The 15,849-nt window shown below is 36.9% G+C and overlaps 1 protein-coding gene across 1 annotated transcript in view; it reads right to left on the reverse strand.

Moving 5' to 3' along the window:
* Dcc (DCC netrin 1 receptor) overlaps window positions 1–15,849 on the reverse strand; it is a 1,066,901-nt gene that overhangs the window by 16,129 nt on the left and 1,034,923 nt on the right. The window contains exon 27 of the mRNA XM_027949033.2: window positions 12,188–12,400. Coding sequence (XP_027804834.2) covers window positions 12,188–12,400 — 213 coding nt within the window. The remainder of the gene's footprint in view (window positions 1–12,187; window positions 12,401–15,849) is intronic.

The following is a 15,849-nucleotide window of genomic DNA, read 5'->3' on the forward strand; positions in this document are numbered from 1 at the left end:
TTATTTACATTTATTCTGAGCTACTACTAGAAACATAAGGTCCTCAGAACTGTCCATTCTTTAAAGATATTTGTTAATTGCAATTTTATCCTTCTCCATTTGCAGTAAAACTAAATGTCAGTGAAAAATTCTGACTAATCCTTGTCCTGCTGGGCCAAAGAGAAGCTCTCTTCAAGCCCGTGTATGGGAAATTATTCATGAGGAAATATGCATCTATGCAATGTTTCATAAACCCTTCAATATTCAATATGTACAGCCGCATGGAGTTTTTGAATATTTCATATTCATAAAATGATTGGAAGCCAGTTCTGAAAAATAAGCTGTTGGTCATCTTGTGTGGGATTTAGAAATAAGCTTATATTATATTTGGGGTTTGGACGTCTATATAAGATAGTTGTTTAAGTCAACCAATAAGAAATAAAACTTTCTACAATTGCATGTGTTGGTTCAATGCATGTAGGAAAAGAATGAAATCAATATATATTTGGAAAACCCCTCCCCACTCCGAAAAGTATGTCAAAATAAAAACCAGTGAATATATAAATAACACAGTGAAAACAGAAAGAAAAAGTTTTTTTTTTTTTTTTTCTGTCTGCAATGCAGAAGCTGGAGAATTGTGTCATGTATTATTATACAAATTCCAGTGAGAATATTAGAATACCCTTGGGAAAAAATGTTTGCAATGTATATATTTACATGTTAAGGGAGATGCCAAAATACAGGCTCAGTTTTTATTAGTTGTGAGATTACTATTCACATAATCTTTGATTTTGTGTGTGTGTGTGTGTGTGTATGTGTAAAACAGAGCTGTTCAGAAGAGTAGGCCTCAGCTTCAAAAATCCCCAGGTTCTAATCCTTTGCCTGACAGTTAAATATAATGTACCGTTAAATGTATTTGCTACATATTCTTTGCTTCAAAGTTTCCTTCTGAATAAACTGGGAGAAATAATACTTTTCATGTTTTGTGAAGATTAAATGAGTCAGTAAACTTATGGTTACATGCCTAATAATGGTAATTATCAATAAGAAAATTTGGAGATTTCATTGATATGGTTAGAATTCATTTTTCTTGTGTATGTAGTAGGGCTTTGTGGTCATATTAAATATGGAAGCCAGGTGGCACAGTGGCATACACTGAAATCTCAGCTACTCTGGAGGCTGAGGCAGGAGGATCCCAAGTACCTGAGCATCTTAGTGAGATCCTGTCTCAAAATAAAATAAAAAGGGGTAAGGATGCAGCTCAGTGGTAGAACACTTGCCTAGCAGTATGGAGCACTGGGTTCAATTTCTTGTGCTAAAAAATAAGAAAATAAAATTTGCATTTACATTTAGTTCTGGAAGGTAGGTCACATAAGTGTGAAATATTTCTTTAGGGTACTACAAAAGAAAAATAAAGCCACAGAATCTGAGCTTTGAGACAGGAAAGAGTAAGGACAGGTATTGTTTGTATGGCACCTGGATGACAGTAGGTGCTTAGAACGGGAGGAGAGGGAGGGCTGGGGTTAGACCTGTGGGCAGGGGCTCCAAGTCAGCTTCCAGAAACTTGGTCCTGAGTGATCCATAGAACCCAGAAACTCAAGGAGAACATTAGAAAATTCTCAGGCTTTTAAAACATCAAGAGGTTAGTGGAAATTTACTTTAGAGCACTTTTCTTTGTTGTAACTGTAATGTTCTATCATTGTTCCTCTCTCTGATCTGGAATTTTAAAAACTCAAATACTGCTGTGTTGGTAGCCACTATTGTATAGTACCTGTTGCCCTTTAAATTCAGAAGCTCTAAGCCAGGAAGGAAAGGACATTTAAGGGGAGTTGAGCTCAGGAACAGAAGGAGGAAAAGAAGAAGGAAGAAAGCGGGGAGGAAGGTAAGGAGGGAGAGAGAGGGGATAGAGGGAGAGGAAGAGGAAGAGACTAAAGGAGGAAAGCAGGTTTTGATTGTTTGAACATTTATTGGAGAAACAGGTCCTTTTTCTCTCAGACCTCTGTTTTCTCTCAGTGCTCTCTGCCACCAGCCTCCTCAAACACATATTTAGTCCTTAGACATATTTTATATCCAATCATGATTTATGATAAGATCTTGTAGGGAATTATAGAATACAATTTAACTTCCTGACTGCTCAAATAAACATTTCTTCTAATTACCTCCCATTTCCTGTGATTTATATTACCACTGCTTATAACTACCTTACTACCACCAGAAAAAGGTTTTAAATTTATTTTGCAGATTTTATGTGCTATTCACCCTGATGTGACATCAGCTGATCTGAAATTTTCATTGAATGGCACATTGTTCTTTTGCAAAATGCATGTGTAAGTCATTCAGTCTCTACAGGAGGTGTTCTCCACTGTCTCATGGGAATGTGAGGAGCCTAGGATATGAGGACCCCTCCAGAAACGACAGCTAACCCATCCCAGGTCCCCACAAGAGCTTGTATTTTGGAGAAAACTTACCACAGAGAATTGGAGATCTTAACTATAAATCTTCATTTAGGCAAAAAAATTCAGTGTTTCAGAAGTAGGACCTCTTAGAACACATTTATAAATACTAATCTAATGCCTTCATCAGGCATTGAAAAATGTACACAGAGGCCTCAGGTGTTTCTATGAATGTGAATGTTTGTTTACATTTTGCAGAATGTGGTTTGAGCAGGGGCAGAAGTGCTCAACTAAGCTTGGCCTTAGATTCTGGAAGGTTATCTCGGTTATAAGACTTTTTTGAACTAGTCTTGAAAATCAAAAAAGCAACATGAAAGAAAAACAGACTTTGGTTTTGATGTCCCACAGCTGAGCCTAAACGGAGGTTGATGTCCAAGGCCAGGTTAAGTGATTCTTAGCCTGTAGTAGATGATGAACAATCTAGACTCTAATGAAAACTACAAACACACTTGCTAGGAAAACAAAACAACCCTGTGCGGCTATCAATACGTGTGTGCTTGTGTACACACACAGAAAGAAATGTTAGTTTGATTTCAAACAAGTTACAAAAGAAGTTCCTCCAGGTGCTCCATGGATAAGAACACCTGATCTGTTTTAAAGCCAACGCCTTTCAAGTGTGACCTGAAGAGGGGCAGCCTCCATATCTCCTAGAATCTCCTTAGCAATTCAGAATCTCAGGCTCTACCTCAGGTTCACTGATTGGAACCTGCATTTTAATAAGACCTACAGGTGATTCCCAGGCAGATAAAATTTAAGACTCACTGCTTTGGATGGCCATGTCCACAGGGGGTTTAAAATTCCAAATTATATCTCAAATCACATTTGGAGATGACACATACTATATAATACTCTTAATAAAACAAAATCTATTATTTGTAAATGAGAAGGCAAAGGTGTCAGTAATATTCTGCATTTCAGAAAACCCTCTGTATCCAACTTTCCATTGCTTACTTTTGCTCCTCACTCCTCTGTCCTCTTTGTCTTGTTATTCTCATTCACAGGTATTAGTAGAGGCAACAGTGAAGGCAAAGATTAGAGCTGAGATCTAGGAAATTCCATGAGCTTTAGTCATGTCATGTGCACCACTGTGAGGATCAGTTGGGGAGATGCAGGGTTCATAGAGGAGAAGAAACCAGGCAGTTACCGCCAAACCCAGATACCTGCTTAACTTAACATCTATGTGGGCCTGCAACACTGTACTGCAGTGAGGTCATTTAAAGAAGTTCGGAGAAGGTCAGCTTCCTGCCTGGTGGATGGACATTCAGGCAACTTTGAGATGCTGCTCTGAGCCACTCTAGTCCCCAATGGGTCTTCAGTGCAGAAGTCCACTTTACAGACTGCCCTCTTCTCTTGCACATCCTTGTGGTGAAATAGCATTCATGAGTTAGATCTCATTTCACCAGCCAGCAAGTTATTAAAATGCCCTTTTATACCCGCTTCCACATGATCCCTCTGCTACTTAGAAAAAATGTTGGAAACTTCAATGGGCCAAATTTACAAGGTGTTATGGTCCCCAGATTATATCAAATCAGAAGCTCTTGGACTCAGTACTGACATTTTCAATGACCATAATTCATGTTTATATGCTTAGATCCCTAATAATCATGCAGCAAACAATTTGTAAAGGCTAGATTTTATTTTCCCCTCTTACAGTTGTGGAAAATTGAAGCACAGAGAGGTTAAATGACTTATTCAAGGGTAACACAGGCAATCAGCAGGGGCACTGGGTCCTAGTAGAGTTTTATTATTTTCCTTCAGTAAACACTTTCAGTTATACTTTGCACCTGTCAGAGAAGAGGTCTTTAAGACTGGATCAATGCTCATCATCACTCTTCAGTTGGCCCTACTATCCTGCTTTGAGTTCAACACAGAGGCAGGTATCAGGTCAGACCTGCGTGCACAGAGTAGCCTGTTTCCATTAACCGAGTAGAAGAAGAGAACAAACAAATAACTATATTTTCAAAAGCAACACCAACCAGAACTAAAGGTTAAATTATCAGTCTCTGACTTTAGAAACATACTAGGTTAATACCTTACTGTGGTTTGAACAATGCAGTTTCCATTAAAAAACCATGACTCAGGTGGTCACAAGAGTAGAAAAGTACATACAACTTACTGGGCAAAAGAATGGGAAATGCAAAAGTAAGATATTTAAAAAGGGCAATTTGGAAAAAAGTAGTCATTGTAATTCCTTTATTCATATGAGCCTGCACGTGCAATTGTATCTTAATGTGCCCCTCATTTTGAAATCAGTTGGGTTTACTTATAACTTTTATTCACAGAAAATCAAAAAATTACTAGAATCCCTTTGCTACAAAGGATAAAGGGATTCTCCTTTGAGAGCCTTGACATTCTGGTAAATAAGGAGATTCTAACAATAAGAACATCAATCTTCCTGCAAGCCTAAGATGAAAGTCAAAGCTCAGAAATACAACAGATGTTTAACATTGTATATGCATTCTATGGAAGTTTTGCAGCAAGATAAAAGTTATAAATTTTCAGAAGTAGGAGCTGTCAATGTTTTTTACATAATATTTAAGATATCACAAGTCATATCATCAGAAATAGTTTGCTCATGTTTAAACTCTCAGTTTATTTTAATATCACAAAGACTATTCTGCTTTTAGTATGTTAGGTTTCATAGCATTTTTTCAATATTCCATTAATACAGAGGTTTATGCAAATACTATTTGTTTCCTTCAATATTTCCCCCTGCTCCCAAAGGAAGCTCTGAAACCCAATACTAATTGGATGAGCTGTAAACTAGCAGAACTCTTTACTACTTAAAATACTTGAAATGCACATCATGAAGTTTAGAATCTTTATTCAAACTAAAATCCTTCCCTTGCTCATGCTCTTTCACAAAGCAAAGAAAAAATACAAGGAGAATATCCACTCTTACTTATGCAGGAGCTAAAGCAGTAGAATTTCATACATTCCCTTTGCTTTAAAGAGGACCATCGACTTCACAGAAGACAAAGGTAGGATTCAGAGGTGAAAAATCAGTTCCTTACTTGGCATAACAGAGAGACTAGATCTCAGGATCCTCTGACCTGAGATATCTTTTATAAACACAGCATCTGCTATTCTCCTTTATACTATGTGGATGCAAATGCATGTCTACTTATTTTCATGAAGGTAAACTACTGGATTTCCAAGGGCAGTGCCTTCAAATTGTCTTTTTCACTCCAGGCAATTTAATTCAGCTTTAGCAGACAATGTAATTTGTAGTTCAGATCATTTAGCATTTTGTCATCAAATGGTCATGAAGTTGAAAGTCATTTCATCTTATCTGCCTTTACCATCAATATCTAATCCTTCTACTCACTTTCAAATTGCTTTGCTTCACTTGAAATCATCATTAGCATTGAAACTGAGGAAATGAATTCAAATTCTGGCTCTCACCTTTAGATTGTATTCTGATCAACCTGACAATCATTTCTGTGTACATTATATGTAAGAGTTTGGATGAAGGTCCTAAGAAAAATGACAGGAGACCTTGGAACAGGTATTCTACCTCTGTATCAGTAATGGTAATTACAGTTACTTCTCAGGTAGATGTGAATTTACTTGGTAATGTCCTTTCTGAAATATAAATGGTGACAAAATGCAAAGCATCAATTTTATTCATTTCACCTAAGCTAATTTTTAAAAAAGACACATTGATTTCCAAGATAATTTACAAATAACAACAAAATCTATGGCAGTAGTATATTGCCAGTAGTATATATATTGCATGTGTCTCAACATTTACTTTTATTTTACACTTCCTTCTGCTCATCTCTAATTTCCTTGTGGGAATCCAAAGTCTTGGGCATTAGTGGTGCCAAAAGCAACAGATGTCAGACCCCTGGCTTCCTGCCTTCCTGTGGAGAGATGGCCAGCAGGTTGGACAGGTGAGAGGTTAAGACAGATGGCAGCTATTCCAGAGTTGTCTGGCTAGTTGCTACTCTGGCTGCAACTTCTTTCTTCCATCTAGTGCCAACACAAAGGAATAAAACATTTACTCAGATACTAATTTGAATGACTCAACCTACCTGCTATAATTTTTCCTTGGGGATATTTAATATTTAGGATTGATCTAGAAGACATTTTATAGGGGAAATTTAATATAAGAACAACTGTTAACATAACTAAAGAGCAAAATAAAATCCTATATTTCTCTGAACTTTTCAAATCTGGCTCTTAGCTCAATTGTTGACCCTGGGCAGCCTGCTTAGCCTTTTAAGTCTCAGCTTTCTTGTCTACAAAAGAGGCATCAGTCACTTGGATTACTCATAAAGCCTCCAGAAATCATTTCCTGCTCTTTAAGACAGTTAACAGAGCTGTCTCATTTATTTCCCAGGACACCATACTAGAGGAAATCAGTATTTCCTCTAATAAACACCAAGTAGGTTGCAGAATCACAAATATTAGTGATATCTAGGACAAATTTCTCTTAATTACACTTTAACAAGTGATAATTACAATAGCCAGACCAAATCAAATTTCATTTTTTTTTTTAAATTCGGTTACAGGACGGGAACATTTCAAGGAGATATCTATAAAAAGATCCAGACGGATTTCTACATGAGATAAAATTTATGTAACAGGATGGGGTGTAATTCCCCACTCTAGAATTGATTGGAGGTATTGACTCCAATAACACCAGATCAACACATCTCTCCTCCTTAGCAGTACCAATGATTTATTCTCTTTGACTGGTCTTAAAAATGACCAATTTCTGTCACCTGCTAAAGGATGTCTGATCTCCCATGACCTCTGCCTGTGACTGATTTTAGCAAAATAGAATACTCTTATGGTAACTCTGATGAACAACCCCGATGGTGGCCTATGAGCAGCTCAGGGAAAGCAATTGTATTAAAGTATTATAGTAATTTATTGGCAGTTTTGTGTGATAACATATTTACTAAAATAAGGCATGCCAGAAATATCAGGTTACAGCAGGAATACATGATTTCCCAACCACCAAGATATATAAATCAAACGCCTTTTCTGTTCACTGTTGCCACCTCCACCTCTGCCTTGTCCTTAATCCTCGGACAAATTGAAGCACATGCCACAATTTGCAGGGGGAAAATCAAACTCAATTTCTCAGTACAATGAAGTGAGTTTTGGTCTTGTCATATCCACTGACATATTGATCCCTCAAAGACTGAAAAGATCAGAATACTCTGTTTTTTTTTGTTTTTTTTTTTTTTTTTTTTTTTTTTTTTTTTTACTTTTATAAATATATATGTGCAGAAATGTAATGTGTATTTAGAGGACAATATAAGACTTATTAAGTTTACAAAGACACAAGAGCTCCAGGAAGCTAATATTATAAAAGAGTATGGTAAGAAAAGTCACTATTTAAGAGGTTCTGTTTTTTTTTCCCCTTTAGAATTACAGTTCCAGAAGACAAATGACTGCCTAATCCAAGTTCATTTAAAGTGCAGCTGATCATTTCACAGCTAAAAGGAATTTGTACTAGCGAAGGCATGCGCGTGTGCACACACACATTCTAACATGGCCCCTTGTATAATTTATGTCTGACCTATAATACAATATATCCAACACTCCATCTAACATTTTCTATTTAACCTGAAAGAGGATTAGGCCAAATCACTTAAATGTCCAAATCTGTGGTTTTCAAAGTATAGCAATCACAACCTTCGTGAAATGTGTGAAGACTGCACATTAATTTGCATCTATAGATAAAGCATTAAGAAACAGACCAACTTTATCATGAGATGAGGATGAAATTGTCAGAAACACTGTAAATACCCTAGAGTCAGTCCAGTAAGCTAAATTTCTGGTTCAGCAGACAGAAGGCAAAGGAACGAATCTCTTTGCAGGTAGGCAGAATTCTAGTCGTTATGACAAAAGAATGACTTTGTAATTGCCACCTCCTATAGTGATACTGCAAGATGCTTTGCAATCCCAGGGAACTTGCTACTGCCGAGCAGGTGTTGCTCATGCCTCATAAAAGGTTGTTGCAGGCAGCTCTGTGAACCTCAGTGGGAATCAGGTTGATACCCAGATCCTTAACACCAACAGGGAAGAACCACACCCAGGAATTTAAGGAAGAACTTCATTGATCCTAATCTCAAAGCTTTCAAAGCACAAGGAACTTCTCATTTAGCCTGATCTTTAAAAATTAGAGCCATGCCTCACATTACCATATTCTAAAGTAATTACTTGCAGTAAGTAAAGATAAATTCATTACTAATTACACAGTCCTTTATTGTGAAATCCAGAGTAAAATTATTTGAGGTATTTTCTTTTTTAAGCTGACAAGAGAATGACTTTACTTCATCCATCAGTTTGACTAAAGTAATGATTTTCTTAGAATTAAAATTTGTTGAAAGCTCTAAGTATTTCATCTTTTAGGCTAAGAAGCATGTAGTTAATGTCACCACTAATACATTTGTCAGTCTGTTAATTTTCTTTTTCTATTAGAATAAGTAAACATCAGCCCCTTTTAAAAGCATACTATTTACCATGTGTCAGGAGCAATGTAGGGAGACTTATTTGAAAATCATGAGGTAAGGCATTATGAAATGAACAGGAATCACAGGCAGACAATGAAAGAGAAACATAAAAGGGAAAAAGGCATTTAATAATTCCAAAGTGATTGTGCAGCCTGCTTCACTTTGAGTGGGGGAGGGTGGTATTTAAAGGGAAACTAAAAAAAAAAAAAAAAATTAAACCAAAGTAAGATCTCAAGTCAGAGATACTAGAAAATATGAAAAAAGAGATGCTTGTGTAAGAAATAGTTCAAATAAAAGCAAGAACAATAGTCACACAAAAGAATGCTCATAAGTATACAGTGGAAATAAAAGAAAATGAGATTCTGCCCTCATGACATTAGATCACAGAATAGTTCTTCAGATATGCTTAGTATTTGAGGGAATAGATGCAGAAACAGTACATCTGACTCTGCTTCCTTTAAGGATATAATCCATTTGTTTATGCTACCTTATGTCAAATTTTGTTTAGGGCATCTAAGGAATCATAGTAACTAGGATAAAATAACATTTAGTAGAAAATGTCAGTCTTGTGTTCCATCTACCATGGATGTTCTTTCTAAATTTAAAATTTTTTATCATTTTGCTATCATAGAAATCCAAGAGAACAGGATGATCTGTAAACCTTGTATTCTGAACTAACAGCACTGACACTATAAAATATTTAAAATATACTTCAGAATGTCATTTTCAGCTTTATTTTTCTCTCCATATAACACAGTTATCCAAAACAACAATGGCAACAACTTTTCTTCTGTTATAATTTAATCTCCCATGTCCCACAAAGGCTCCTGTGTTAAAGGCTTGGTTCCCAGGGTGGAAAAATTGGGAGATGGTGCAACTTCTAAAGAGTGGGGCCTAGTGGGAGGTCTTTAGTTCATGGGGGAATGCCCTCAAGGGGTCCCCAGTCCCTTTCTCATCTCTCCCTTTGGCTTCCTAACAAGGAAGTAAATGATTCTCTTCAATGAACCTTCCCTCTGTGAGGTGTTACATCGCCAAAGGCCCAAGCCATCATGGCCTAGAATTCCAAAATCGTGAAGCCAAAATAAACTTTTTTATAAACTGGCTACCTCAAGTGTTTGTTATAGTGGTGGAAAGCTGACTAACACAACCTCCAAGAAGAGAGAACAGGTAAAGGGCTACAGCACTTGAATATTTTGATGTTATAAAATCAGTCATCGTTAGCAGAGTAGTGGATAAACTTTCCTCATGAAAATGTGAGTGTGGAAGGCTTGTGAGGAAACGGTTTTATTTCTCAACTCATAACTATGATAGATGTTTCTCTTTTGTTATTTTTATTAATTTTGAAATGATTTAGTATTTTTTATTTCTATCATGAAATAAATTGGACATAAACTGAGAGACACAAACGAGTTCCTAAAATTTGAGAACCCAGGCTTTCTGATGTCACAAAGAGTGGGAAGATGTATTACTTACCAACTTTGTGGCCTTAAATAAGCTACTTAAATTTTCTATGTTTCGGTTTCCTTACTCATAAAATGGGGTTAAGACTAGCAACTACCTTGCAAAGTTGTTTTGAGGATCAAACTGGTTGTTATGAGCCTTCAAAAGCATGCCTATTATATAAGCACTTTCAATCAAGATTTATTAAAGGTTAGTTCTTATTAAGTTGCAATTGACTTGCCACCTACCCTAGATACCAACCTGTCTCATTCAAGTTCTCCCTTAATCAGTATTACAGGTGGAAATGAATGCAGCCAGAAATCATTGGGCAGAATGCTCTTGATACAGAAATTTCAGTAAATGAATTCTCTTGCTTTGAAATGTGTTAATTACCAAAGACCTTAAGAATTTGGGGGCAGTATAAAATAGCAAATCCTTCCCATAATGTGTATGGGGACTGTGTATGTCAGCTGGTGGAGAAAAGGCTTAGGCAATATAGTTTTGCTTTAAGTTGTAGTTTTGTTGTGTTAGAAGGGGTATCTGCTATGGAATGAAGTCATGACCTGCACTGAGCCTGTAATTCAGGGAAGACCTTGTCCTGCAGTGGCCATCCAAAGCAATGGAACATTACATGACTCTGGACTCTACTCTGCTTCCTAGGGGCTGGTAGAAGAAGATCCATTCTAACCACCATGTAAATTTTGAGTACATCAGAGGGGATGTACAAAAATCCATTAAAGTGATGCCAGAGGCAAGATGTATTCTTAATATTAATGTAAAGACAATATAGTTCACTGACAATCTTATTTTTCTATATTTATAGTCATCATGAGACTGTGTACTAATACAAGGGCAGAATCACTCTAGGCATGGATCTGAATAGCAGAAATTTATTCATATATGTATTTGCACAATGTAGATTGTCCTAGTCCAACTGTTAATTTCCTATCTTGTGCCCCAAATACTGAGGTTGTTTTGAATTATTCTAATGTTCCAAATGATTTAAAGCCCTACATACTTCTTTACTTGTATGTATCTACTTATCTATTGACCTATATTGTTGATTCTACCTGTAGAGTATTACCTCTTCTTCCTTTTTTATGTGTTTTCTTATGTCAGTTTCTATTTCTGTCTCTGTCTCTGTTTCCCTCAATTCCTTCATAAAACAAAATGAAGCTTTGGTTCAACCCAGTTGGATGACAGTTGGGGTAATAAACATAACAAGGTAATTGGGAATCTGGGGTTTCTGCCCTCCTACCTGCCATTTAACTTTCCTAGAAAGAGCATCATATATATTATTTCCTATCTATCTAAATCTTGGTTTCCTTATTTCTAGAATTAGAAAGTTAGACCCAGCACTGGTTCTGACACTCCGTTCTCATTCTAGTCCTCTGAAATAAATTAGAAACTCTGAGAAATGAAGAATAATGAAATTAAATTTCTCAAAGAAGTAGTTTGGCAGATTCTCATATCTTTAGCTTTAGTTTGGGGTCTACCTTAAGATCTTAGGAACCTTATAGAACAACGAAGAGGCAAGGACTCAGGAATTGACCCAGTATTTTCTAGAGGGTTTATCCACAGTACACATTAACAGAGATGGACTGGCATATGGTATTCATGGACAACTTTCCAAATTAATGAGAAGCACCTACAACTAGTCAGTTTCTTGTAATGCAGATAATTAAGAACTGCACTGAAAACATCAATAACCATTCTGAGCACGCTGGGCACGTAATCAATACTGAAAATAAATATCATAACCAGACCTTCTCCAGCTCCCTCATGCACTTAAGGGGAGGCATCAGTGATAATAATTTTAATGTGAGCAGACAGGTACTTTACCTGGCTGAGACAAAAGTGGTGTGTAAGGGACTTTCGGTTCTATTGCACTCATTGGTGGAGGTAGCAAAGGGTTAGCAAAGCTGCGGAGTGGATGGGTTGGTCGAACACAGGCTGTGGGGATGGTTCTGCTTGGTGCTTCCTCACTGCTGGGATGCTCAGGCTGAGCTGGGGGCAGCATGGGTGCTTGTTGTGTGGCCGGTCCTTCACTCACTGCTGCAATGGAGACAAGAAATCCAGTCATGATTCCAGACAGTTTGTTATCCATAAGAATCCTAAGTCAGTTCAACAATAAATGCAGTGTCTGGCCCCCCGCTTCTTGAAATTATGATCGTTTTCATTCTTCTACCTTCATATATTTATAGCATATTTTTAGCACTTCCCCTTTAAACAGTAGCAATAGGTCCAACAGGACAGGGATCTATCTTTCAGGAAGAGTAGTAAAATATATTCAGCACTGACTATATTGCCTGAACTGTCTGGGCCCTGTAATCATAAGTGATGAAGCGAGAAAAAAGAGTTATTTCTCCTTTCATAAGTAGCAATGTCAGTGAAATGCAATGTACCAAACCCGGTTACAGCTGCATTATTATCTACCAGCCAATATACCAATTTTTCTGTGATTTAAACATGCCATGTCAACTGTCAAACAAATCAGAGTTACAGGGTGCTCAGAGGCATTGCTAATAAAATGATTCAAATAATAACCACTATCATTATCTTCCATAACAAAATAGAGACACATCTAGCTAAAAGTTCTATGAGAGACAACTCTGCCGGAACAAGTTGACTGAATGCAGAATTATGATTTACCCTTTTTGGCAGCAAACCTTGTAATATCAAGGCAGATAACTATAGTTGAAGAGGTTCCACATAGTCATCTGTGAAAGCCTATGGGCATTTGGACAGCTTTGTGTATGAAAATACACCTTTGCTTCAGGGAACATAGTTGAATAAGACTAAAATATTTCCAAGGCAATTTCTCTTTTGAAGGACAATGTGACTCAACTTTATTCATTTATATTCAAAATCACCAGATCCAGGTTAATCCACAAATAAAAAGGAACTGCCTAACAGCTTTAAGTGTTAACCACCTACAAGTATTTCAGATGATTTATATCTTAATAAAGTTTTGTTGGGTAAATTGAAAAAAAAAGCCATTGATAGAATATTTCACTTTTCAAAAAATAATTTTTAAACAGGAACTATTTCAAGATAATGAATTTCAGAGAGATAATTTTGAGTCTCTCCAGGAGGCTCAAGAAGGTTAGTGAAGGGCAAAGGAGATAGAAAGAAAATCAGATAAAGCCAAAGGGAGTAGAGATGAAAGATACAAAAGATCAAGACATGCTATTAAAGATATGCAGAAATGTGTCTTCTGAGGCATTCATTCTCATTCTTCTATATTGGGAAGGGGTCAGAGGTCCTTTGGGTCATGGAGTGGCCTTCGGGCTTAAACTCATTCAAAGATGGAGGTGAAATGATGTAGGGCTGAGAGGACAGGATGTAGCCCTATAGCAACCAGGGCCAAAAATAGGCAGAGCCTTCATAAAACATTTCTTCAAACAGGGGAAATCAAGAAAGTGAACTGTTAGGAACACTCTAGATAGGTGTTATAGGGAGATAAGTTGCTTGTAAGATGGTAAAGGAGAGGAACAGTTTGGGGTTGGCTTTCAATCAGTGATATATAGTGAGATAATTGAAAGCATAGGTTTAGAGACAAATTCTATATAGGTTTTACTATGGACTCACATTTCCTCTAAATGAGAGAATGATGAGTAACCAATTATCCAAATAAAGACTTGATTATTGAGCTAATTCCCATCATGGGCATCTTTGTGTCACTGGCCTGAGAATGGTGGCTGAGGACTGCACTCATTCTTGTCCTCTTAAGAAGGTCCACTTTGATGTGGGTCTCTTTATTTGCACTTCATTCATGCTTCAGGTCCCAAAGGATAGTCATAAACTGTTAGATGGAAGTAATTGCTTAGGAGGGAAAAATAGCTTGTCTCAGGAAGGGCTCTGGAGATAATCCTTGGGATGGAAAAAATTATTTATTACAAGAAGTTTATAATCTCACAGCGAAAATTTGGGGGAACTTAAAATGCTTTGGCTTCTACTTAACTGAAGGTCTCTTATCCTTCGTGAATTGTGAGCCTCACATATACGGTTCTTGAGGCTGCCATTCTCCGATCCCTTTTTGTCCCCAGCTATCTGATTCTTCTTAAAGGGTCCCTATGATCAAATTAAGAATATCTGTCCAGGGTAAGAAATTTCACAATTTTCTTTAGAAATCTGCTTTAGGTGATTCTTTGTATTGAAGAGGAATTGCAATTAAGCCACATTGTATTTCAGAAATTCTTTTGTATTAAAGAAACAATAATATATTTCTTGCTTGCTTGTTTCCTTCATATTTTCCTTTTCTATTTATTCTACACTTTCAAAATGAAAGAGATCCATATTAAAATGTTGGACTTTTCCCCGAAGACCTTAAAAGAGCGTACTACAGGGATACTGCTACATCGATGTTCATAGCAGCACAATTCACAATTGCTAGACTGTGGAACCAACCCAGATGCCCTTCAATAGATGAATGGATAAAAAAAATGTGGCATTTATACACCATGGAGTATTACGCAGCTCTAAAAAATGACAAAATCATAGAATTTGCAGGGAAATGGATGGCACTAGAGCAGATTATGCTTAGTGAAGCCAGCCAATCCCTAAAAAACAAATACCAAATGTCTTCTTTGATATAATGAGAGCAACTAAGAACAGAGCAGGGAGGAAGAGCAGGAAGAAAAGATTAACATTAAACAGATAGATGAGGTGGGATGGAAAGGGAGAGAAAAGGGAAATTGCATGGTAATGGAGGGAGACCCTCATTGTTATACAAAATTACATATAAGAGGTTGTGAGGGGAATGGGAAAATAAACAAGTAGAGAAATGAATTACAGTAGATGGGGTAGAGGGAGAAGATGGGAGGGGAGGGGAGGGGGGATAGTAGAGAAAAAAAAAATGTTATTTAATTGTAAGTTTAAAGAAATGTACATGCATATTTTTTTAGTCCTCTGTCATTGAGTCTTCTACTTTAATAAAATACTTAATATGTCATGTGAACATATGCATTTTGACAGTATCACTAAAATTATTTGGGGCACTTGCAATCCTACTCTTTCATGGTATTGCTCTTCATCAGTGGCTCTAAAACCAAAAGTTCTCTGCATGCGCAGACCTGCATCCTCAGGTTTTCGGCTGATCATGATGCTTCCCCACTGGGATAACCATGATGTGGACTTTAATGTAGATGTATCAACTCACAGGTGAAATCTATAAAAGAAAAGTGCCTAAAGCCCTGGGTAGAATGGGAGGGAACATTCTGGGGACTGAATACATTGCCAATCTAGAAGAGACTATTTTGTTTTGTTCAAAATATACAATGGATAAGGGTTTCCAAAGATTATTCATAATTCTTATATTTGAAGTGGAGCAAAATAAATGCTTTTCAAAACTGGCTGACAATTAAAGCAGTAAAAACCCTAAAACAAACACAATAGCAACTGCTCTGCCATAGAAATGCTTTCATTTCAAATGTGACCATTTGGCCAGTTTAAGCATCAGCTCCAGGACACCGACATGAGACAAATTGGCTCTGTGACATGGC

This window comes from Marmota flaviventris, chromosome 16 (assembly GCF_047511675.1).
Source record: "Marmota flaviventris isolate mMarFla1 chromosome 16, mMarFla1.hap1, whole genome shotgun sequence".
Taxonomy (NCBI): domain Eukaryota; kingdom Metazoa; phylum Chordata; class Mammalia; order Rodentia; family Sciuridae; genus Marmota; species Marmota flaviventris.